Source organism: Phacochoerus africanus, chromosome 1 (genome assembly GCF_016906955.1).
Source record: "Phacochoerus africanus isolate WHEZ1 chromosome 1, ROS_Pafr_v1, whole genome shotgun sequence".
Lineage (NCBI taxonomy): Eukaryota > Metazoa > Chordata > Mammalia > Artiodactyla > Suidae > Phacochoerus > Phacochoerus africanus.
Window position 1 is genome coordinate 230,926,287 of NC_062544.1, and position 22,097 is coordinate 230,948,383.

General features: G+C 37.7%; 1 protein-coding gene across 1 annotated transcript; it reads right to left on the reverse strand.

The window, feature by feature from the left end:
* Positions 1–11,544: 11,544 nt before the first annotated feature.
* On the reverse strand, positions 11,545–13,192 carry C1H3orf85 (chromosome 1 C3orf85 homolog). Its single transcript, XM_047752957.1, has 2 exons — positions 13,037–13,192; positions 11,545–11,634 (listed from the first exon to the last, which is right to left on the reverse strand). The coding sequence occupies exons 1-2, from the start codon at positions 13,190–13,192 to the stop codon at positions 11,545–11,547; spliced, it is 246 nt and encodes an 81-aa protein (XP_047608913.1).
* Between the last annotated feature and the right edge of the window lie 8,905 nt (positions 13,193–22,097).

A 22,097-nucleotide genomic window follows, 5' to 3' on the forward strand; every position in this document is an offset into this window, starting at 1 on the left:
GAGCTACAGCCACCAGCCTATGCCACAGCCACAGCAACACCAGATCCAAGCCAAGTCTGCAACCTACACCACAGCTCACAGCAACACTGGATTCTTTTGTCTTTTGTTGTTGTTGTTGTTGTTGTTGTTGTTGTTGTGTTGTTATTGTTGTTGCTATTTCTTGGGCCGCTCCTGCGGCATATGGAGGTTCCCAGGCTAGGGGTCGAATCGGAGCTGTAGCCACCGGCCTACGCCAGAGCCACAGCAACGCGGGATCCGAGCCGCGTCTGCAACCTACACCACAGCTCATGGCAATGCCGGATCGTTAACCCACTGAGCAAGGGCAGGGACAGAACCCGCAACCTCATGGTTCCCAGTCGGATTCGTTAACCACTGCGCCACGACGGGAACTCCAACACTGGATTCTTAACCCACTGAGCTAGGCCAGGGATCGAACCCATAATCTCATAGTTCCTAATGGGATTCGTTAACCACTGCACCACAATGGGAACTTTTAAACTTTATTTTTTAGGGTAGTTTTAAATTTACTGAAAATTGAGGTGATGGTATATAGAGTTCCCATATGCCACAGCCCTACACACGCCATTTCCCCCATTAACATCTTGCATTAGTGTGGTACCTTTGTTACAAGTAGTGAACCCATATTTATACATTATTATTAACTAAAGTTTATTCTGTGTTGTAGTTCTATGAATTTTGACAGATAAATAATGTCATTATCTACCATACAGAAAACCTCCTGTGCTTTTCTTATTTATCCCTCCCTATTTATCATCCCTAAACCTTTGGCAACCATGAATCTGTTTATTCTTTTATAGTTTGGCATTTTCCAGAATGTCATATAGTTGGAACCATACAGTATGTAGTATTTTCACACTGGCTTCTATAACTTAGCAGTATCTATTTAAGTTTTCTCCATGTCTTTTCATGGCTTGATAGCTCATATCTGAATAATATTCCACCATATGCGTGTACCATACTTTATTTATTCATCCATTGAGGGACTCAGTTTTTGGCAATTATGAGTAATGCTGTTATAAAATTTTATATGCAGGCTTTTGTGTGGATATGTTTTCAGCTTACTGGATAAACACCTAGGACTGGGATTGTTGGATCCTACAATAAGACTATTTTAAGCTTTGTAAGAAATTGGCCAACTATCTTCCAACATGGTTGTGCCATTTTATATTCCCATAAGCGATGAATGACTTTCTGTTGGTCTGCATTATTGCCAGCATTTGATATGCTGGCAGCTTTAAAATTCATTTTTCTTCTCTCATATCATCAGTGATTTGTGTAGGTCTCCATATACAATCAGAATTTCCTTAATTATGTAAGTCAGTATGTTAAAGTGGTTGAATCATTTTCCCCAACTTAGTTCCCCTAAAATGCCTCAAACATGATTCATCTAAAGAGGCAGTCCTAACCATCAACGATAAGGAAGAAGGTCATGATTATTTTTGGTCACATAAAGAATTATAAAAAAATGTAGTATTTTCTATGAAACTATTAATTTGATTTTTTTAACTTTTAAACTGGAAAGTAATAAAATCTATAACTATTAATATTTAACTGGTCATGCATTTTATTAAATTTTTCAAAATTAATCACTGGAGAAGTGAGAGACAAAAAGAGAAGTGAGGGAAGAATTCTGCAATTTATCAAATAAATTGTTGTTTATTTACTTATTTGATATCTTGTCTGTTTTGCTTTTGCCAGAGTAGCACTAGCTAATTGTCTTTTTCATATAAAAATCTTAATTAGTGAGTTTGTAACTTTCTAAATCTAACACCTGTGTTTGTGCATAATATGATCTGAATATAAAATAGATTGAAATGAAAATAGATCATGAAATTAGATGTTTGCAAAACCATACATGGCATCTCCTAACCTTGTGAACCTATCAGATGTTCCTGCTGTCATCAGTCTTCTCTGGTTTCGAAGGCTTCATTATCCATTTGAAACTTTGAGGTGGTCTTTGACTCTTTCCTCTCTCACACCTAGTTGTAAGCCATAATCACACAGCAGTGTTTTGTTTATACCATTGTACAGTTGGAGCAATTGAGAAAAATACAGCTGGAATATCTTACCAAATGTAACTCTATATGACCCTGCTAGAATGGAACATATAAAAGGAATCTTTAAGGGTTTTTAAAAATTATATATATTTTATAGCAGTGAGCTGTCCTCTTTAAGATTTCACAAAACTTTAAAAAGACAGCCCAATATGCTTCCAACATCTTTCACAGTTGCTAGGGAAAAGAAGGAAATTATCTCCAATGGTCAACTATTGTAATATGTATTACCTGGCAAAGATGGATTTTTCTACTAACAATTTTCTCATAACACTTTGGTATTCTTTCACTTATCAGATTAATCAGCTAAAATCTTGGGAGATAGGACAAAACTCACTTCTAAGCCTCCCATTTGGCCTTACTCCAAATAATCTCCTTTGAAAGTGACATTGGTGACATTGCGTTTTCCCTAATGCAGAGATAATCAAGTTACTCCTCAATATAAAACCATTCTATGACTCCTATTACATGCAAGACGAAGTCAGAAAAGGTTTTGGTGATTTGCCTCTGACTCGCTTTTCCAGCCTCTCTCATCCCTTGTCACTTCTGCAAGAGAACTACTGTCATTCTACAGTGACTCTGCTCTCTGCACAGGCTGGAGAATCCAATCCCTAATTTTCGCCCCCACAATCTCCTTATCTATCTTCAAGACTTAATTTAGGCAGCTTTTCTCTGGAGCTTACATCATTTACTGAAGCTGATTTTATTTATTCACTTAACAAGAATTCATTGAGTGCCTATGTCATGCCAGATGCTGCTTTCGGAGTTGAGGTTACTACTGTCATCGAAGTAGATCAAATTCTTATTCTCAATATTACAGAATAGTTTAGTGGAAATGAGTAAATGGAAGGATTTTTATATAATAAAGAAATATATAATAAATAAACTATAAGTGACTAAATTAGGATAATTTCTTCAGGTGCTACCAAACATAACAAGAAAGAAAAAGGCAACATAATAGAGACTAGGGGAGAGTTAAGTGTGGTATGTAGAACCATGAGACTCCACAGATATCTTCATCATAACCCTGGGAATCTGTGAGTGTGTTATTTTCTATGGCAAGAGGGATGTTGCAGTGATCAAGAACCTTGAGAGGGAAAGATTATGCTGGATTATTCAGGCAGGTCCAATCTAATCACAAATCCCTAAAAAAGGAGAGGCTTTCTCAGCTCTGGTGTGTGTGTATTTGAGTGTGGGGGCGGGTTGGGGGGGAAGATGTGACGATGATGGATAAAGTGGCAAAATGTGCAACATTGCTGGTTATGTGGATGGAAGAAAGGGACCATTCTTTCTTCCGAGGATTTCCTCCAATCTGTGAAAGACAATGAAACAGATTCTCACCAAGATTGTCCTGAAAGAAACACAGCCATGCTGACATTTGACACCTGTGAGCTGGGTGTTGGACTTCTGACCCACTGAACTGTAAGATTATACATTCATTTTGTTGAAGCCCCTACATTCGTGGTAATTTACAAGGGCAAGAGTAGACTAATGCAGTAAGCTACTTAAGACTAGTTGGTCAGAGATGCTTTCTCTGAGGAGAATCCCTTGTGAGCTGAGCTCTAAATGATGAGAAAAAGCCAACCTTATGAACCTCAGGCGAAGAAGAATCCAGGCAGAGGGAAACATAAGTCCCTGAGGTTGGAGCAGACTTGGCATATTTTATAATGATGCTGAAGGCCAGTGTTCCAGGAACATGTTACAAAAGAGAGTCCAGGATGAGGTCAGAGCTACAGGCAGACGTCAAGCCATCAAGACACTTTTGCTGCTGTAGCTTCCTTGTGGTGCTTTGATCATCATAGTGTACACACATGGGGACCCCCTCATTAAATTTGAGGCCCTTGACCCTCAGCACAAAGTAATTGTGGTATCTCAGAGATAGAAAGCTCACAAATGTACCTCACTGACCTGTGGGGTCAATGTTTGAGATTCTTTAGAAAGCAGAGCAATAATAAAATTAAGCTCTGTTGTTTTGGAAATACCAACACTTGGCATTCCCTGAATTTTAATTTCTTCCTGTTGTCATCATTTGGGTAATTATTTTATGGTATATTAAGGGAAAATGATCAGTGTTGGTATGTGAACTAAAAAGCAGAAATTCAAATGATAAAATTGTTGGCCGGGGTCCCTAGAAGACAATTTCTTCTACACTGTTATTATAATCGGGTATATTTCTAGCTTAAAAAAAAAAGGAACCCTTGAGTGTTTATAAAATGAAGAATTTTCCTAATGTTTCAATCTATTTTGGAAACCAAAGTGGAGATTTGTGCATTCATTACTGCAAGAGAGTATCTATAGAGAGCCTATGATATATCAGAAGTTTATCTAATGCAAGCCCCACTCCACCCACTGAGGTTGGTGCATTTTTCATTTCTGTTTCACAGATGGGAAACTCAGCCACAGAGGGGCTAAGGGACATGACCAAGGAGACGGTAATAGCCAGGGAACTATGATTCCAGGCCTCTGGCTCCAGAGACTACATTCCCTTTTTTTTTTTTTTTTTGGTCTGTTGTCATTTTAGGGCCGCACTTGCAGCATATGAAGGTTCCCAGGCTAGGGGGCAAATTGGAGCTGTAGCTGCTGGCCTACACCACAGCCACAGCAATGGGAGATCCAAGCTGTGCCTGCAACCCACACCACAGCTCACAGCAACACTGGATCCTTAACCCACTGAGTGAGGCCAGGGATCTAGCCTGCATCCTCATGGATACTAGGTCAGGTTCATTAACCACTGAGCCACGATGGGAACTCCCAGAGACTACATTCTTAAATAACAGACTACATCCTTCTCATCCCACAAGCGGAGGGTACAACCAAGACTTAAACTTTAAGCCCATCAGGAAAAATGTTGGAGAGTCTATGTGTGGTAAATTTAATGGTTTTTAAAATTTTAACTATACTACAAGTCATTTTTTTCCTCCCGGTAGTTACTGCCTGGATTAAAGATCATTAAAGAACCCCTTTTAAAATGTACTTTTGGTGGGGCAAAAGAGGGTAGGGCTAAGGAGGCATACCTTTCCTGAAATTGTCTGTTAAAGACAATTAGCTTATTTTCTAATATTATGATCAGAAGGAGAAAATGCAGCTGCTCTTGTCACTGTGATGGATGGCATAAAATATTTTGAATTTAGATAATATATTTCATTTTTCCATTTGAACTGCCTTCCATGACAGTTCCAATTTGTGATGTAATCTCAGAACACTTATTTTTTGTCTCTAATTTGAAGGAGTCTGGCAATATCGCTGCTTCAGATGGGCAGTAAATATATTTAACCATTCAATGCTAAATTACGTTCAATAAAATTCATTCAGGCTGTTGCTCTTATTGAAGATAACAGTGTGAGATATATATATATTCTCTGCTGGTTCAGTTGCCTAAGATGTTTTAGATCAATTTGAAGAAAATAAATGGAATAAGTAAAAGCAGCACATGAAAATAAATAATCTCATTTTTAATTCCTTCTATATGTACAGTACTCCCATCCATTACTTATTCTGTTTAAATTATAATGAATTGGCACAGGAGAATGGATGTCTTTTGAGACTGGGTCTGCTGTGTAGATGAAACTGAGCCAGAAATGAAAAAATATTATTGAGTTCTTACTCAGTTTTCTTATTGATTCACTGGACAGAATGTGGATAAATTATATCTTATTTGTTTGGCCACTGATAGGAGAAGGTGTCTTGGTACATTTGGACTACTGTAACAGAACGCCATAGACTGGGTGGCTTATAAACAATAGAAATTTATTTCTCTTAATCCTGGAGGTTGGGAAGTTCAAAATCAAAGTGTCAATAGATTTAGTGTCTGGTGAGGGCCTGCTTCCTGGTTCCTAGATGGCCATCTTCTTGCTGTGTCCTCACATCACAGAAAGGGCAGGTGAGTTCTCTGAGTTCTTTTTCTTAAGGGCACTCATCCCGTTCATGAAAGTTCCACTCTCTGACCTAATGAGCTGCAAAGATCCCACCTCCAAACTCACTACATTGGGGGTTAAAATACAACATATGAATTTTGGGAGGGAAACATTCAGTCTACAGCAAAAGGTAACAGGAAAATCTTGTGAATACTGCTTACCTTCTTGTCAGGCATCCTCCTTATCAGTACCAATTTATCCAGAAGTTTCTTGCTGTGTACCAGACACCATCCTGGGTATTGGTGGAGTTGCAAATATAAATCTCATGTAAATTTTGATCTTAAAAAGCTCATACTATAATAGCATAACAGTATAAATGTATACTATAATAAGAATTGTATAAGTATATACTATAATTATAAACCATAGTAAAATAGAAAAGTTTTTATTATAGTGATGGCATATACATATTATTCTTATGTGCCCTTTGAAACCTAAATGTAAAGCCATCTCCTCAGTGAAGCCTTCCCTAACTTCCACAAGGAAGATGTCTATCCTCTGTGCATAAATGATTTGTAATTTGAGTTTCTGTATTTCATCTCTATAAATAAATGGATGCTTATCTTTTACAAAAGGGACTGTGTCTCAGTCTTCTTTGTACCTCTACCCTGACTAGGCAAAAGAAAGATGACAATAGTGTTTGTTAAATAAGTGAATAAATAAATCAATAAATGATGCAAAGTAGCAAGAGCATTTGAGGGCAGTAGATGAAATAATAAGAGAGGGACCAGATCATAGGGAGCTTTGAGTTCTGGATGACAGAATTCGGGAGCAAAATTATGAAATAGTGAAAAGAGAATGGGCTTTCATGTAACCTTTGACAAGGTTAGAATAATAGCTAACTTTTCTTGAGTGTTTAGTTACATGCCAAATACTGTTCTAAGTGCTTTATTTGTATCATTGTATGTATTTCTCACATTAAGTAGGTCTAATTATTCTCATAATCAGAAGAGGAGACTGAGGCCCAGAGATATGTTACTTTACAAGATGACATAACTAGTAATGATGAAGCCAGTACTTTAGACTTTCTAATAGTTGTTTTAGAGCTACCTCCAGTTAGCTATATCTGAGGAATATATCTAACCCTTAATTTTTTTTCTTTAAGATGGGATCTGAAAGACCTACTTTATTAGAATGTTATCATAATTCAATATGATTAAGTATATAGTGCTATCTAGTATAGTACACAGCAAAGTCTGTGTCTCAATAAGGAACATCATTTCCATTCTTATTCATCAGTCAAAAGTTTTAAAGGAACAGCTTTTTGAGCTGGATATATAATAATATTAGAACAGTGCTTCTTATGCATCACATTGAAGGAAGACTTGAATTCTTTCCTTGGGCTAATTTAGCATTGGAAGGTCCACTGGGGAACTGTGTGAAACAGCATTGCAGGAATTCTAGAGGGTACAGGGTCCAAGAGACCATTAAAAGGGTCAGTGTGATCTTTGGCATATTAGTTGACTGGCTCTATAAAAAATGCAGGAGAACTTAGTAGAATACTATTTATATAAGAGTGAGGTTGGTGAGCCTCAACTTTGCACCGAAGTTTCAGGGACTCTGAATTTAGTAGGAATGTCATTACCAGCCACTTCCACTTAAATAGTGGGCCGATTTAATCAAGAAAAAGAGGGCAAGTCAACATGGTTTCCTTTAGACCTTAAAATGAAAACCATCTACTTTAGAAATTCAGAATCACCAGAGCATTTATGTTCTTAATGCTGCTGTAGAACATGTAAACACCCCAGCCACAGAGGTTATATAGAGTCTCAGGAAGTAAGCGATGTAAAGTATAGCCTCTCATCCTCTCTATTTTTGCTAATATTGTCCAGATTGCTGTAGTTTGTTCTGGACTCATAAAAATGTAGAAAGAGTCTTCAGTTTTCCAATAGGCAGGCTTTTACATAAGGTTATAGATTAGATACAGACTTAAAGCACCTTATACAGGGTTTTTATTTTATTTTATTTATTTATTTTTTGTCTTTTTGCTATTTCTTTGGGCCACTCCCACGGCATATGGAGGTTCCCAGGCTAGGGGTTGAATCGGAGCTGTAGCCACTGGCCTACCCAGAGCCACAGCAACGCGGGATCCAAGCCGCGTCTGCAACCTACATCAGAGCTCACGGCAACACCAGATCCTTAACCCACTGAGCGAGGGTAGGGACCGAACCCACAACCTCATTGTTCCTAGTCGGATTTGTTAACCACTGCGCCACCACGGGAACTCCCAGGGTTTATAAATTAGATATAGACTTAAAAAACACCCCCCACCAAAAAAAAAGCCACTTATATTAATTCACATGCTATTTGGAAAATAATCAGTTAAATTAGTCATATAATTGGTACAGTAATATAATCAAATTCTTTAAACACTGAGTTGGGTTGTAGTCTAAGCTAATTTTGTATGTGGATGCTAAATATGTAGTATCTGGGTTTTCTTAAGTCCTATCTATACAACTGAATATTCACTGCTTCCTGTTCAGCTGTGTGGAAGTAGATTTCTAGATAAATTATTTTTGGTAGACCTAGATTGTTTGTGTTTTGTTTGTGTTCTGATATATTAATTTCTAATAATTTCTCATAAAGTTATGTTTAGACAAGAAACCTCCTCTCCATGCTTGTTTGATCAGCTAACAACATAATGGCAGAATCGTTTCTCAGTGTTACCTAAATAAAAATCAACTTGGGGAGTTCCCATCGTGGCTCAGTGGTTAATGAATCCAACTAGGAACCATGAGGTTGCGGGTTCGGTCCCTGGCCTCGCTCAGTGGGTTAAGGATCTGGCGTTGCCGTGAGCTGTGGTGTAGGTCGCAGACACAGCTCGGATCCTGTGTTGCTGTGACTCTGGCGAAGACCTGCAGCTACAGCTCCGATTAGACCCCTAGCCTGGGAACCTCCATATGCCATGGGTGCAGCTCTAGAAAATACAAAACAAAAAAAGGACCAAAAAAATTAATTAAAACAAAAAAAATCAACTTGGCAACTAACTTATAATTTCCCATTATTTGTGCCCCACAACCCACCAAGCTTCTTTCTTGTGTTATAATGAGTAAAATGAGCACATGAAAGTCCTTTTCTTTTTTTCCTATCATATGTTGCTCTCATCCCAGCTGTGTGAATGTGTGAATCTAAATAACTTAAAATAGATTGTAATGGCTAATTAATTTTATTTGCCAACTTAAGCTGGGCCACTCTGCCCAGATATGTGGTCAGATATTATTCTCAGTGTTTCTATGATGGTGTTTTTGGATGAGCTTAACACTAAAATGGGTTAAGTTTTAATAAAGCAGATTGCCCTCTGTAATGTGGGTAGGCCTCATCCAATCAGCTGAAGGCCTGAATACAACAAAAGGCTGACCTCTCCTGAGCAAGAGGCATTCCTGCCAGCAGATGGCCATAGGACTTGGACTGTAACACTTGTTCTCTGGTCTTCAGTTTGCTGGGCTAGTTTCAGACGGGTAGCTTTGGACTTGTCAGGATTTATAAACACATGAGCAAATTCCTGAAAATAAATCTCTTTCTATTTATATACACATTCTATTGATTCTAATTCTCTGGGGAACCCTGACCAATACATAGGCATTCTACATTTATATTAAACAAAGATTAGAACTTTGTGGTAGCAAAGTATATTATTGTCAAATTTATTTCTTAGTGCAAAACCAGGTGATTCTTTTTCCCTTTCTTTCTTTCTTTCCTTTCTTTCTTTCTTTCTTTCTTTCTTTCTTTCTTTCTTTCTTTCTTTCTTTCTTTCTTTCTTTCTTTCTTTCTTTCTTTCTTTCTTTCTTTCTTTCTCTTTTGTCTTTTGTCTTTTTATGCTGTGGGTGCATATGCCATGGGTGCAGCCCTAAGCTAGGAGTCTAATTGGAGCTACAGCTGCCGGCCTACGCCAGAGCCACAGCAACGCCAGATCCAAGCTGCGTTCAAACCCGAAACCTCATGGTTTCTAGTCAAATTAGTTTCCAATGCGCCATGACGGGAACTCCTCTATTTCTTTCTTTTGTCCATTCATTTGTGATTTGATTTAAAAATCTATGTTTATGTGTATTAGAAATGGATAGCAGTTAACATAATAAATTATGCATTAGTCTCAATTCTCACTGAAAACACCTGTAAGGGATGGAATAAAAAAATGGAGAATACTGAGTAGCTACTGGTGTTCTTTTGGAGAAGAAAGTGCTGGACCAAAATCTTTATAGTGCAGCTTCGTGGCATCTGATTTTTTCCTGCTGAAAAAGTGCCTGAAGCTGTTTTAAGACCACATAAGGAGTTCCTGCTATGGCACAGCAAGATAAGGATCCAGCATTGTCTTGGTAATGGCATGGGTTTGATCACCTGGCGCAGTGGATTAAGGATCCAGCATTGCTGCAGCTGTGGCACAGGTTGCAGCTGCAGCCCAGATTCGATCCCTGGCCCAAGAACTTCCATATGCTATAGGTGTGGCCAAAAAGAAAAAAAATAAATAAAAGATCACATAAGACCAACTATAGTCTTGAGGAGATGCTTCTATTTACCAAAAGAAATCTCTGCAGAGAACAGTTGACCTAGGTATACAGAGAAATCGACTTTTGAAGGCAAAAGGTCACTTATCTGTGATTTCAAGGGAGTGTTGGTGATTGGTTATATCATCTCCTCAGTACTTTTCAATCTTGAGTACTGAAGTGGTATTCCATGGACAAACATAGTGCAATTTTATGTAGCATCAATTTTTCCATGTTATTGGAAATATTAATAAAAACATAGGGCCAGTAAATTCAAAAGGTTATTTCTTTTTTTTGTATAGCTACAGAAAGTTTATTAGTGGTTACTAGGGCTGGGGCTTAGGGGGATGGAAAATGAGTAATAATGGATTTGAGACTTTTTAAAAATTATTATTTCATATCAAAACAAACAAAAATATATTATGGGCTGGAACATAAAACTTGCGTAAATTTGACAAAATTTCTCAGGAAGACTTACAGGTGGGTGGCTTCCAGTGGGTTCTGAGTCATCATCTGTTCCCTAGTATGAGCTAAGATTTTATTCTCTATTGCCCAAAGCAGTACAGCTTTGATGAAAAAAAATTCACAAGTATGGTCTTGGAATAGACTGACTTTAGGAAGTGACAAGTATTGAAGAAAAGAGCAGAGGACCAGTTCCATATGAGAGATCCCATTTTCTTCCTTGAACAAAAAGTGAACTAACTCTCTCAAAGAAGAGGTAATAGAAAGCAAGAGCTATGAACGGTTTTTTTTTTTTTTTCCTTTCAGACAGGGAATTTTAATGACACTACTGTTTTGTTTTTTTATTTCCTTTTCCCATTTGGTAAATTTTATTACTACAGTCTTTATTTTAGTTCTCATTTTTAAAAGCAACAATTTATTGAGAGCTTCTAATTCTAGGTCTCTACAGGGATTTTCATATTTACTCCTTTCAATAGCTTCATGAGGCAGACATAATAAATAATTTAGTAGATGGGATGGATTTGCCCTGAGGTCTCCAAATCTAGTGGTTTGGAGACATTGCCCCTTTTGGCTTCCACTATTTTTGCTATCCTGGCTATCAGCAAAGCAGATTTACTGGGCAGTAGATGTGTCATGGGGCAAATTATTCACATTCAGGTAATACTGTGCTGTTGTTTTCAAAGCAGTCCATGTTTCATAAGCCTGCAAAAAAAGGAAACTCAAGTTATGATCTCTGAGTATTTAGAACACATTGTATCAATTTTTCTGATTATCTTGCAGATATTCCCCAAAGACTGAGCGATATACAGTGGAAGAATAATATCAAGTAAGGTTTGGTTTTCATACTTCTAGTGATCTGTTTACTTCTATGCTCAAATGTTTTGCAGTATGTCTGGGGCCCCAGTATGAACCAGTGTAGTAGAGTCTTGTTACATTATGGTATCTGTCAGCTGATTACAGCAATGGTCTACAATTATAGGCAGGAGTGCACTTGAAAATTTCAATATTCCATAAATAAGACACAGTCTACCAGCTTATGTAATTATTTAATTTGTCAAATAAGCAAATGTCTTGTTTTAATACCTCTAAATGATGCCTGTTGGAGAAGAAAACAGGCATAAAACTCAATGCATTATTCAAGCTGGTTGTTTTCATCAACGAATGCTAAGCAGAAACAAGCTGATCCTAACAGACCAGTTAAAATCCAGCCGAGCAGAGTAAGGATAGGACCCCGGCCCCAGAAAAATAAGGATATTCAATTCCTTTATTATTTTATACAACTGTCATGCCTGGTGATGGCAAGAGCCTGATACATGTGAAAAGAAAGAATAAATAAGCTAAGGAATTAATTAATTAATTAATTGTACTCCTTTGTTTTCTAAATTGCTAAATTGTAGAGGGAAATCATGAATAATTGTAATCCTCAGACAATTCAACAATTTCATTTGGCCTGGAGTTTCAATATTGTCTTGCATTGAAAAGGTAAGCATGAAACAAAGCTGGCTTATGAAAGCTACTTCATTTCTCTTGGAGTGAGAATACAGATAAATAGGAGGAAAATGTATAAAAAGTAAGTAAATGAAGGAATGACATTAAAGGCTTGGATAATTACCACAGAGGAATATTAGCTACTGAAAATCTAAGAGGGAACTAAATTGTGACCATGATCCATCCATCTAACTACCCAAATGTGCAATAATTAATTCACTGAAACTTGAAAATAATTACCTTGATAGATAAGACAACACCTTACCGTTGTGGTCTAGGTAAGGAGGTTGGGCGAATAAGAAAATAATTCCAGATTGACATTTGAGAACAATTCATGTGAACAGCTTGAGTAAGGGAGAGAAAAAGGAAGGGCGTACGCCTTCCTGGAAAGAAGGAAAAGGCTTCAGAAAGGAGGGGATATTTGATCTTAGTTTTGAAGGAGGAGGTGGAATTTACCAGACAAAAGCCAGTTCATGGAGACGGAAGAGCAGGTACAGCCCAGGGCAGCTAAAGAGGAAAAATCATGGATTGGGCTGGTGGGGTATTAATGCCAGCTGATGCCACACCTATTTAAAAAGAGAGATGGTGAAGGACCATTTATTTCTAATGCAAATACCTGATTAGCCAGTGTGCTTCCCCACGTATTCGGACTGTAATCTGAGTCCCAGTAATCCTGCAAATATATGTGTCTTTTGAGACGTAGGAATTGGTTTGCTGGGTCCTCCAATAAAAATGGTGCTCCCAAAGCTCCTGTAATTGAGTCCAAGAGCATGGAATCTTTTAGGGCAATAGTTTACATTTCAATGTTTTTTCTTAAAGAAAGAAATTGTATCAACTTTTTTTTTTTTTTTTTTTTTTGCTTTTTAGGGCCGCACCTGCAGCATATGGAGGTTCCCAGGCTAGGAGTCAAATCGGAGCTGCCAGATGTCAGCCTATGCCACAGCCACAGCAACGCTGGATCTACGCCGAGTCTGTGACCTACACCAAGCTCACGGCAATGCCAGATCCTTAGCCCCCTGAGAAAGGCCAGGGATAGAGCCTGTATCCTCATGGATCCTAGTTTAGTTCGTTAACTGCTGAGCCCTGAAGGGAACTCTGAAACTGTGTCATCCTAAGGCAACTATGGTCTTTGGGAGGATGGGCACCTGAGAAGGAAACTCTGGAAAAGCTTTGCCCTGGGAAGAGGGCTGCTCCTCAGTCCTTTGGCATCATTGTACTGTCACCACCCTATGTGACCTGCATGTCATACAGTATGAAAGCCAAGGCTCTGTGGTGGATGCAGGAAATTTTCAGAGTTTCTGTTCATGCATAGAAGCCTGCAGAGTTAAATTCAAATTTCATCTGTATCAGTTTTTTTAGGCAAGTTGCTTAATTTCTCTGAGCTCTAGTTATCTGTAAAGAGTATAAAAATAATAATAACAGGAGTTCCCGTCGTGGCGCAGTGGTTAACGAATCCGACTAGGAACCATGAGGTTGCGGGTTCGGTCCCTGCCCTTGCTCAGTGGGTTAACGATCTGGTGTTGCCGTGAGCTGTGGTGTACGTTGCAGAGGTGGCTCGGATCCCGCATTGCTGTGGCTCTGGCGTAGGCCAGTGGCTACAGCTCCGATTTGACCCCTAGCCTGGGAACCTCCATATGCCGAGGGAGCAGCCCAAAGAAATAGCAAAAAGACAAAATAATAATAATAATAATAATAATAATAATAATAATAACATTGTAAGACAATAACAGGCTCACTATAAGGACTGGATAAATTAGTAGATACAAACCACTTGGTTCAAATCTGGCAGTCTACAATCTTATTCTTGCTTTCCTAGCCTTCCAAAATAGATAAATCTTTCATTTTGAAGGAGACTGCTCCCAAATCTGACACTGTAGTTAGAGTAGTGAATGTGGATAGATAGAGCCATCAAACAGGCTTGCATTTTCTGCCTCCTTCCCACTCTAGAATTAAGAAAAAAAAAAAAGATAATTTTTAAAACCCAGACTTTTTTAGGTTCTTGAAATTTTAAGTCTATGTTATGTTTTCATTCCTAAATAAAACAGTCACACTCAGAGCTGTAATTCGAGTCAATATAAAAGAAAAACACACTCCTGACTTATTTGTGATAACAATGTAATCTGTCCATTTCTTGTGATAAAGGAGCATTTATTACGAATCCAGTTGTAAGTCATGTTACATTAATCCTTCTACATCTTCATCATTAACAAGCCTTTTTTGATTACTAATCTCTATAAATCAGGGTTACAGTGAACTATAAGATATGAAACCTCACCTGTATAGGAGAAGGGGATGAAGTGTCCAACATACAAAATAAAACAGGCAGCACAGGATTTGGTTGTGCTAAAGGAGCTTAGGAGACAGTGTTACATGAAGCATTGGAACACTGGGGCACAAACAATTTTCATGGTCAGTGAAATTGCTTAACCTATTCCTTATATTTGAAAAGATTATATTTGGTGTAATGGGAGAAGGGGAAAGTTTTAATTTGAGGCTGAAGGAATGATGTGAATAAAGATGTTACATTAGGAATCTGCAAGACCAATTATCTGAAAACAGTGGTTAGAGGTGGCTGGATTAGAGTTCTAAACAAACAAAGAAATAAAATTAGTTAATATTTATTGAGCAGAACGCTAAATAATTTGCTTGAGTTACCTTATTTAATACTTACAACAAATCTAAGAAGTAGGTACTATCAATCATTTTATTTTGTAGACAGGGAAACGAAGGCATAAAAAGTTAAATAACATGTCTAAGGCCACAGAACTATTGGAAAGGAGGACGGAATTCTCCATGCAGAGCCACTGTGCTATATTATGACTAAGAGGAAGGGATGCTTGAAGCCAGATAGAAGTAACAATAATTATAAAAGCATTTTTTTAAAGAAATAATCATTAATTACACATTCATTATGATGTCATGTTTTCTTGGGCTTGGTCTTGAGCTCTAAGCAGAGATCTAGTTATCAGCTATGTTACTTCTAGTTTAATTTGTCAATCTAGTAAGCCCTAGTTCTAAATAAGTATTGCAAATGACAGCCTCTCTGGATATCATAAATAAATCAAGAGGCTTCTAGGTGTAAAACACTGCACTGCATATGGAGGATCCAAAAATGACTTAGACATAGTCTCCATTTATAAAAAGTTAATAATTTAGCTTATTCAATTATTTAAAAATAAATTACAAATATCAGTTTCAGAAGATAATAGTAGCAGATTCTAGAAGTAATACTGACTTGCTGCTAAGGAGCAGTACAATCAAACCAGCATGTTTGTGAAAGCAATCCTTTAAGATGTTCCGCAAAGATCATAGTCTACTACTATTCCTATCCTGTGTGGTTCCCCTTTTCACTTAGTAGGGCTGACCTGCATAACCACAGGATTCTAAGAAAGTGTCAGTGTGTGATATCTGTGGGTAAGACATAAAAGACTTTATAGTTCCTGCTATGACCAGCTCTTGGGTCACTTGCTCTATGGGAGGTCAGCCGCTATATTGTGAAGGGCACTCAAGCAGCTCCAAGGGAGAGGCCCACATGTCAAGGTACTGAAGCCTCCTACCAACAGTCACGTAATTGAACCACCTGGGAGCCTGATGCTTTTGCTCCAGTCAAACCTTCAAAAGACAACAGCTCCCATTGAAGTTTTTTTAAAATTTTAATAATATATTTCACTTAATTCCATATATGAACAACTATTCCTTTTTAACATGTCATCAATATAGAAATTATTAATAAGATATTTACATCCTTTTGCAATGACTTCTGCAACCTCATGAGAGATCCTAATTTAGAACAATTGACCTAAGGTATGCCCAAATTCCTGACTCTTAGAAACTGTGAAATAAAAAGTGTTTATTGTTTTATGCTGCTAAGGTTTGGGGAAATTAGTCATGCCATAGTAGATGACTAATACAGTGCATCATAAGCACTAACTGATGTCAAGGTGAACAGATAATCACCAGAATTGAGAGAAGGATGAGGCAAGTGAGGTCCATAGGGTATAAAATATAAGAAGGAATTCGTTCTTGGGCTTTTAAAAATTGCTTGCCATAAGGCCTCCACTTGCCTCACTCTAGTTCCTACTCTGTTATTTGTCATTGCATAAAGAGATACATAATATATACCCTTTCCATTAAGGAATTCATATTATATTCTGAGTTCAAAAATAACTATAAGATGTATTGTGACTAGACTACCTGAAAGAGGAGTGATTAATTCCAATATTGGCAAGAAGGCCTCACAGAGAAGTTGGGTTCAAGTTAAGCTTCAAAGGATGTAAGGTTTCTGCAGCCAGGAGGAAGGGAGTGGAAGCAAAGCACATATATTCCAGGCTCAAAAAGATTGGAGAGCCAGGGAAAAGAGGAGCAGAGCAAGGCATGGGTTCAATGACCTTCACTTTGCCAACTGAAAGGTAGGGTTGTTTGTGGTATAGATGTGTCAGAGATAATGTTGGAAAGATAAGCTGGAGTTCCATTCAGAATTATTACCGTCACACCAAGGAGTTCGGACTTTACTCTGTACATAATTATCATTTTTGAACAAGAAAAATGATAAGACCAGATACAGTTTTTAAACCGTTGCTTTATTGTGATAAAATATACATAATATAAAACTTACCATTTTAATCAGTTTTTATTGTACAATTCAGTGGCATCAAGTACATTCATAATGTTGTGCAACCGTCACCACCATTTCCAGACTTTTTCACTATCTCCAATAGAAACTCTGTAACCTTTAGAAGTTCCTGTTGTGGCGTAGTGAGTTAAGAGTTCTACTGCTGTGGCTCGGGTCGATGTGGAGGCACTGGTTTGAACCCCTGCCCAGTGCAATGGGTTAAAGGATCCAGAGTTGCCTATTCAGTCCCTGCCTGGCCTGGGAACTTCCATATGCCATGGGTAGGGCCGTAACATTAAAAAGAAAGAAAGAAAGAAAGAAAGAAAGAAAGAAAGAAAGAAAGAAAGAAAGAAAGAAAGAAAGAAAGAAAGAAAGAAAAAGAAACTCTGTATCCTTTAAACAACTTCCATTACCCTCTTCCCAAGCCCCTGGTAACTACCTACCATTTACCTACCATCTCTGTGAATTTGCTTATTTTAGGTACCTCAAATAAGAGGAACTAGGCAACATTCGCCCTTTTGTGTCTGACTTACTTCACTTAGTATAGTATCTTCATGGTTTATCCTTGTCATAGCATATGCCAGCATTTCAATCCTTTTTAAGGGTGAATAATATTATGTGTGTGTGTGTGTGTATGCCAACACTTTGTTTATTCATTCACAGATTAACTTTTGAAAACTCTTTTGTCAATGAGGTGAAGGATAAGTGGTAAATGAGAGCAGAGGGAGGAACACAAAGTTGGAGGCTCTTCACATGGTCCAAATGAGAGATTAGTAGTGCCTGGGTCAGGTGAGTGACAGCAGGAATGGGAAGACAGGATTGACCTGGAGAGTAGGAAACTCTCATTCATTTGGGCTGATTGCTGTGGGTTGACCAGCATTAAAATTTGGGTTTTAGCTGGGATGTGTTAATAGGTGACTTTTCAGATTTCTTTTCATTCTCTTTTAAGAAAAGGTGTTATTTACAGAGTTATATGTTTAATGCATATTTTTTTCTGTTAAAAAAAAGAGAAACAAAGGTAGTGGCTAGGCAAGTAGATCCAATACCATAAATATCTAATAAACATTTCTAAATAAATTATGCTTAGAATATAGTTTACAGCTACATAAAAAGTACAGTAATTGCCTAAAATAATGTTACTTGGAATCATCTGAAATTAAAACCAATATTCTGTGCCATGATTATTCTGGTGCATTGTACAGTAACTATGAAAAAATGCTATTGCATAAATCTTGGCAGAGAAGCATGTTTTAAAATATAAGCCATAGCTATTTTAAGCACTAATAATTCTCTCTTTTGTAAATCTTCCATCTCTTTGCTCATGGAAAATGTTTCATCTTCTCTTCCCCCTACCTCCCAGAACAAAGCTTCTACCTCAGCATTATGGGCCCAACAAACATCCATTAAATATTAATTGGAGGGGATAATAACATCTCCCATGAGAGAGACAGAAAGTAGTATTTATTATCCTACTTTACAAATGAGAAAATTGACACACAGAGATGAAATGACTCACTCAAGGTCACAGAGTAAGTCAGTGGCAGGACTGGAAATAAAATGCAAGTAATATAGAAGGGCATGCTATTATCCTCTCTGCTTGAGAAATTTCCCCTCCCTTTTCCATTCTGCCTGATCAACCTTGAAAGTTAGAGCAAGATCAGAGTTTGTGTTTGTAAGACTGTATAATACTGCTGGGGTTTGAAAACTGAACCATGAGTTTTATCACTCTGTTGGTTTTTAAATGTGTGTATGTGAGTGTGTGTGTGTTTTAATGTAGGCAATATCAGCCATATTAGTTTTAAACTTTATAATTGTAAGTTATTAAAAAAAATCTTTCTTTCTTTCAACTCCCTACATACTCTCCTTGCTTTCATCCTGTATCATAGTTTTAATAGGATCTGTCAAGCTGAGTTCTACTATCTAAATATTTCTGGAATGTCCTCTGCAGAAAATTCTGTATGGTAAAAATAAGGCAGATGCTTCAGAGTATGGAGGTATTTGAGATTATAGCTCTATCCATGCAAACTAAGAGGGATCAGAGATCTGGAGTCTTATCCTGGCTGTGTGGTGACTAGTTAGGTCACAAGCCACTTCTTATTCCTGCATCTCCATTTTCTGCTCTGCAAAATAAGTTTCTGAGACAACAGACCTGTTGGATTCTCTGACACCTTCTGACATATAACGTATAAACTACACATAGCGCTTGCCTTCTTTGTCCTGGTTTTGATCAAGCTGAGAAATAAACCAGAGTTGATTATAAACAGCAACCTATTTCCTTTATTACTGAGAAAGGCAAACTTGGAAAATGTAGCCTGGTATAAGCATGTAAAGGGCCTAGTGACTAGACCTAGAATTTGGAAAATTTCATATACAATGTCCGGTTGCAGAACCAGAACAGAAAGTGTGTTCTCTTGGGGCAGCTCACTCCTAAGTGGAAGAAAGAAGAATGAGCTGGACACGCCAAGTATGCTCCTTGGATTTACCAAGAGGGAGCTCAAAGTGAGCTGCATGAAAGAAAATAGGAATCTACCATCAGACTCTGCCCTTTTATTCTGTGTCTTAAATTTCACATCAGGCTTTCTCATTTTTTTTTTAGTGTATAGATTCCTACCACAAGTATCATTTTCATGGCCATCAGCATAGTTATAGACTATTCAGTCATTTCTCCAGCCTGCAGGAGCTTGTCGTCTCTGGATGGTTACAATGGCAACCTCCTTCTCTCATGTAACCTCCAATGTCTAAGAAATAAACATGATGGGATTCAATGGGGATGGAAGATGCTAAAAGTTTAGCAGATTCACAGGAGAGGCCCTTCACTAGCTGTTTCCCTTAGGTACTGGGTGATAATGATATTTGTAGTATTGCTTGGTACCTGGTACTGGAGACGGAGATGAGCACTGGAGTCCTGTCACAAGCTCAGAAATACTTAGGAATGTGATTCTGTAGGTAAAGCACTTAGTATAAGCAATTAAGGAATAATATTTATTACTTACTATTTTGTTGCACTGAGTCTCAGTCCCTGTCCTTAAAATGTTTACATCTTTAAAAAAAAAGATGAAGTAAGTGTCCAGGTAATTATGTGTGCTTATAAATGAAGTCCTAAAATAAAATATAAATGGCCATTAGGAATTAAGTACAAAGGAAAATAAGGAAAAAAGAATATATAGATGCCTTGGAAATATGGTGAAATTTTCAAAAATCTGTCTAACTGTAGGAGAAATTTTATAATTAAGTGAGAGATCAAAATACTCATGTTTAGGGTTCGTATTTTTTAGACTTGAATATTCTCTGTGTTAAGTAAGGAATTTGCTTTACAAATAACTAAATCCTTTTTTTTTTTCCTTGCCACTCTAAACTTTGGTCACTGACCCAACACTTTAAGTAGAAGATTAAAGGGTTGTATTTTAGTATAATGGATTCTCTCCCTTTGCTGTAATTCACATAAAATTTAGTGAGAGAGAGAAGAAGGAGAAGAAATTTGGATTATGAGAGAAAAACTGTGAAGAAAAAAAAAAGAAGGAAGAAGGAGAAGAGAGAAATCAAGAAAAGAAACCTAAGGAAGGAGAGACAAAAGAAGGGAGGTTGCAAAGGTCAAAAGGTGAAAAGCCATGGGGAAAGGGACAGGGACAAGTAGGAGAAGTAAAGGCAGAAAACAAAAAGGGTTGACGCAAGTGAACTGGAAAAAAGAAAGAGGTGCTGACCTGCAGGACTAGCTGATAAATCCCTATGATCTGACTAAACTGTTGATAAAAGGCTTTTGAAACTGAACTTTTAACTTAGGAACTTCAGCTTTATTGATGTTACCATTGCTGATGTGTTGAGTACTTTGAAAAACAAACAGAAATTGTAATTACCTGAGTTTAACTTCCATCTGTTTTAACCTGCTCTTGGCACAATCATATATGCCACATATGTGCTCACATTCATGACCACTTAATTCCCTGGGGTGTATTTTGAGGCCAGCAAGTATTCTTTTTTTTTTTTTTTCCGCTTTTTTAGTGCCACACCTGCCGCATATGGAGGTTCCCAGGCTAGGGGTCTAATCGGAGCTACAGCTGCTGGCCTACACCAGATCTGAGCCTCGTCTTCAACCCACACCACTGCTCATAGCAACGCAAGATCCTTAACCCACTGAGCGAGGCCGGGGAACTAACCCGCAACCTCATGGTTCTTAGTTGGATTCGTTTCCACTGTGCCACAACGGACACTCCTGGCAAGTCTTTTATTAGTTTTTAATCTTGTGAACAGAGACTTTTGTGACTCACAAAAGGCAGTATTTTACATGATCCAATCAATAGTGACTCCTTCTGGGTCACTGCCTATGTATGTTGGCAGGACACCCAATTCTAGAGCCGTGACCAATGTTGGCACATGGTTAGGAAAACAGCTTTTCTACAACATCCAGAGTGCTCAATGAATCTAGTCATAGTCAGGGACATTTTTTTCCTCCAACCAAGTTATTTCCCAGTTTATCCTCATTACCCACTTTCTTGACAGCATCAATCAATCTTAAGCCAAAGTGAGTAGGTAAAGTTAAGAACAAAATCCTGTATAATAAACTAAAACTGTATCAGGAAATACAGACTCTTTAAAGAAGTACAGGGCTGAAGTGATGGCTAAGAAGATCCATTTCTTCTATTGTAACAGAGAAGAAGGCAAACGGAAGGATTGGAGATGCGATTAGGGTTGTGGGGGAAAAAACGTAAGCTTAAAAGCTCTTGTCAAAAACAAAAACACCTCAAGACAAAATTTGCCTTGGTTAATAACTCTGGGTTGAAAAACAAAAGCTGGAACTATGTTAGAAGAAACAGGCCAAAGGCAGTTTATTTTTTCCTCTCTCTAAAACCAGGAAACATACTTGTACTTTATGGATAGATTTGACCACATATCAATAATATGGGTGTGAACCCCTAAATTGTTTCATGGATGGGTCATCCCCAAGGACTGGTTTACCTGCTCAGTGAAGCACTTTCTATATTTGGGAATTTTCCATATTTTCTCTTTATATGAAATGGGGCTGTTTCATTTTTTAAAGAGCCCTATTACAATACTACAGAGCTACAGT

Excerpts from the sequence above, each read along its gene's own strand:
- C1H3orf85 (XM_047752957.1), bottom strand. The coding sequence starts at position 13,192 with ATGCTCTTGGACTCAATTACAGGAGCTTTGGGAGCACCATTTTTATTG. Across the intron at positions 11,635-13,036 it reads GAAGCACACTGGCTAATCAG|GCTTATGAAACATGGACTGC; the intron begins GTATTTGCATTA and ends CTTTTTTTGCAG.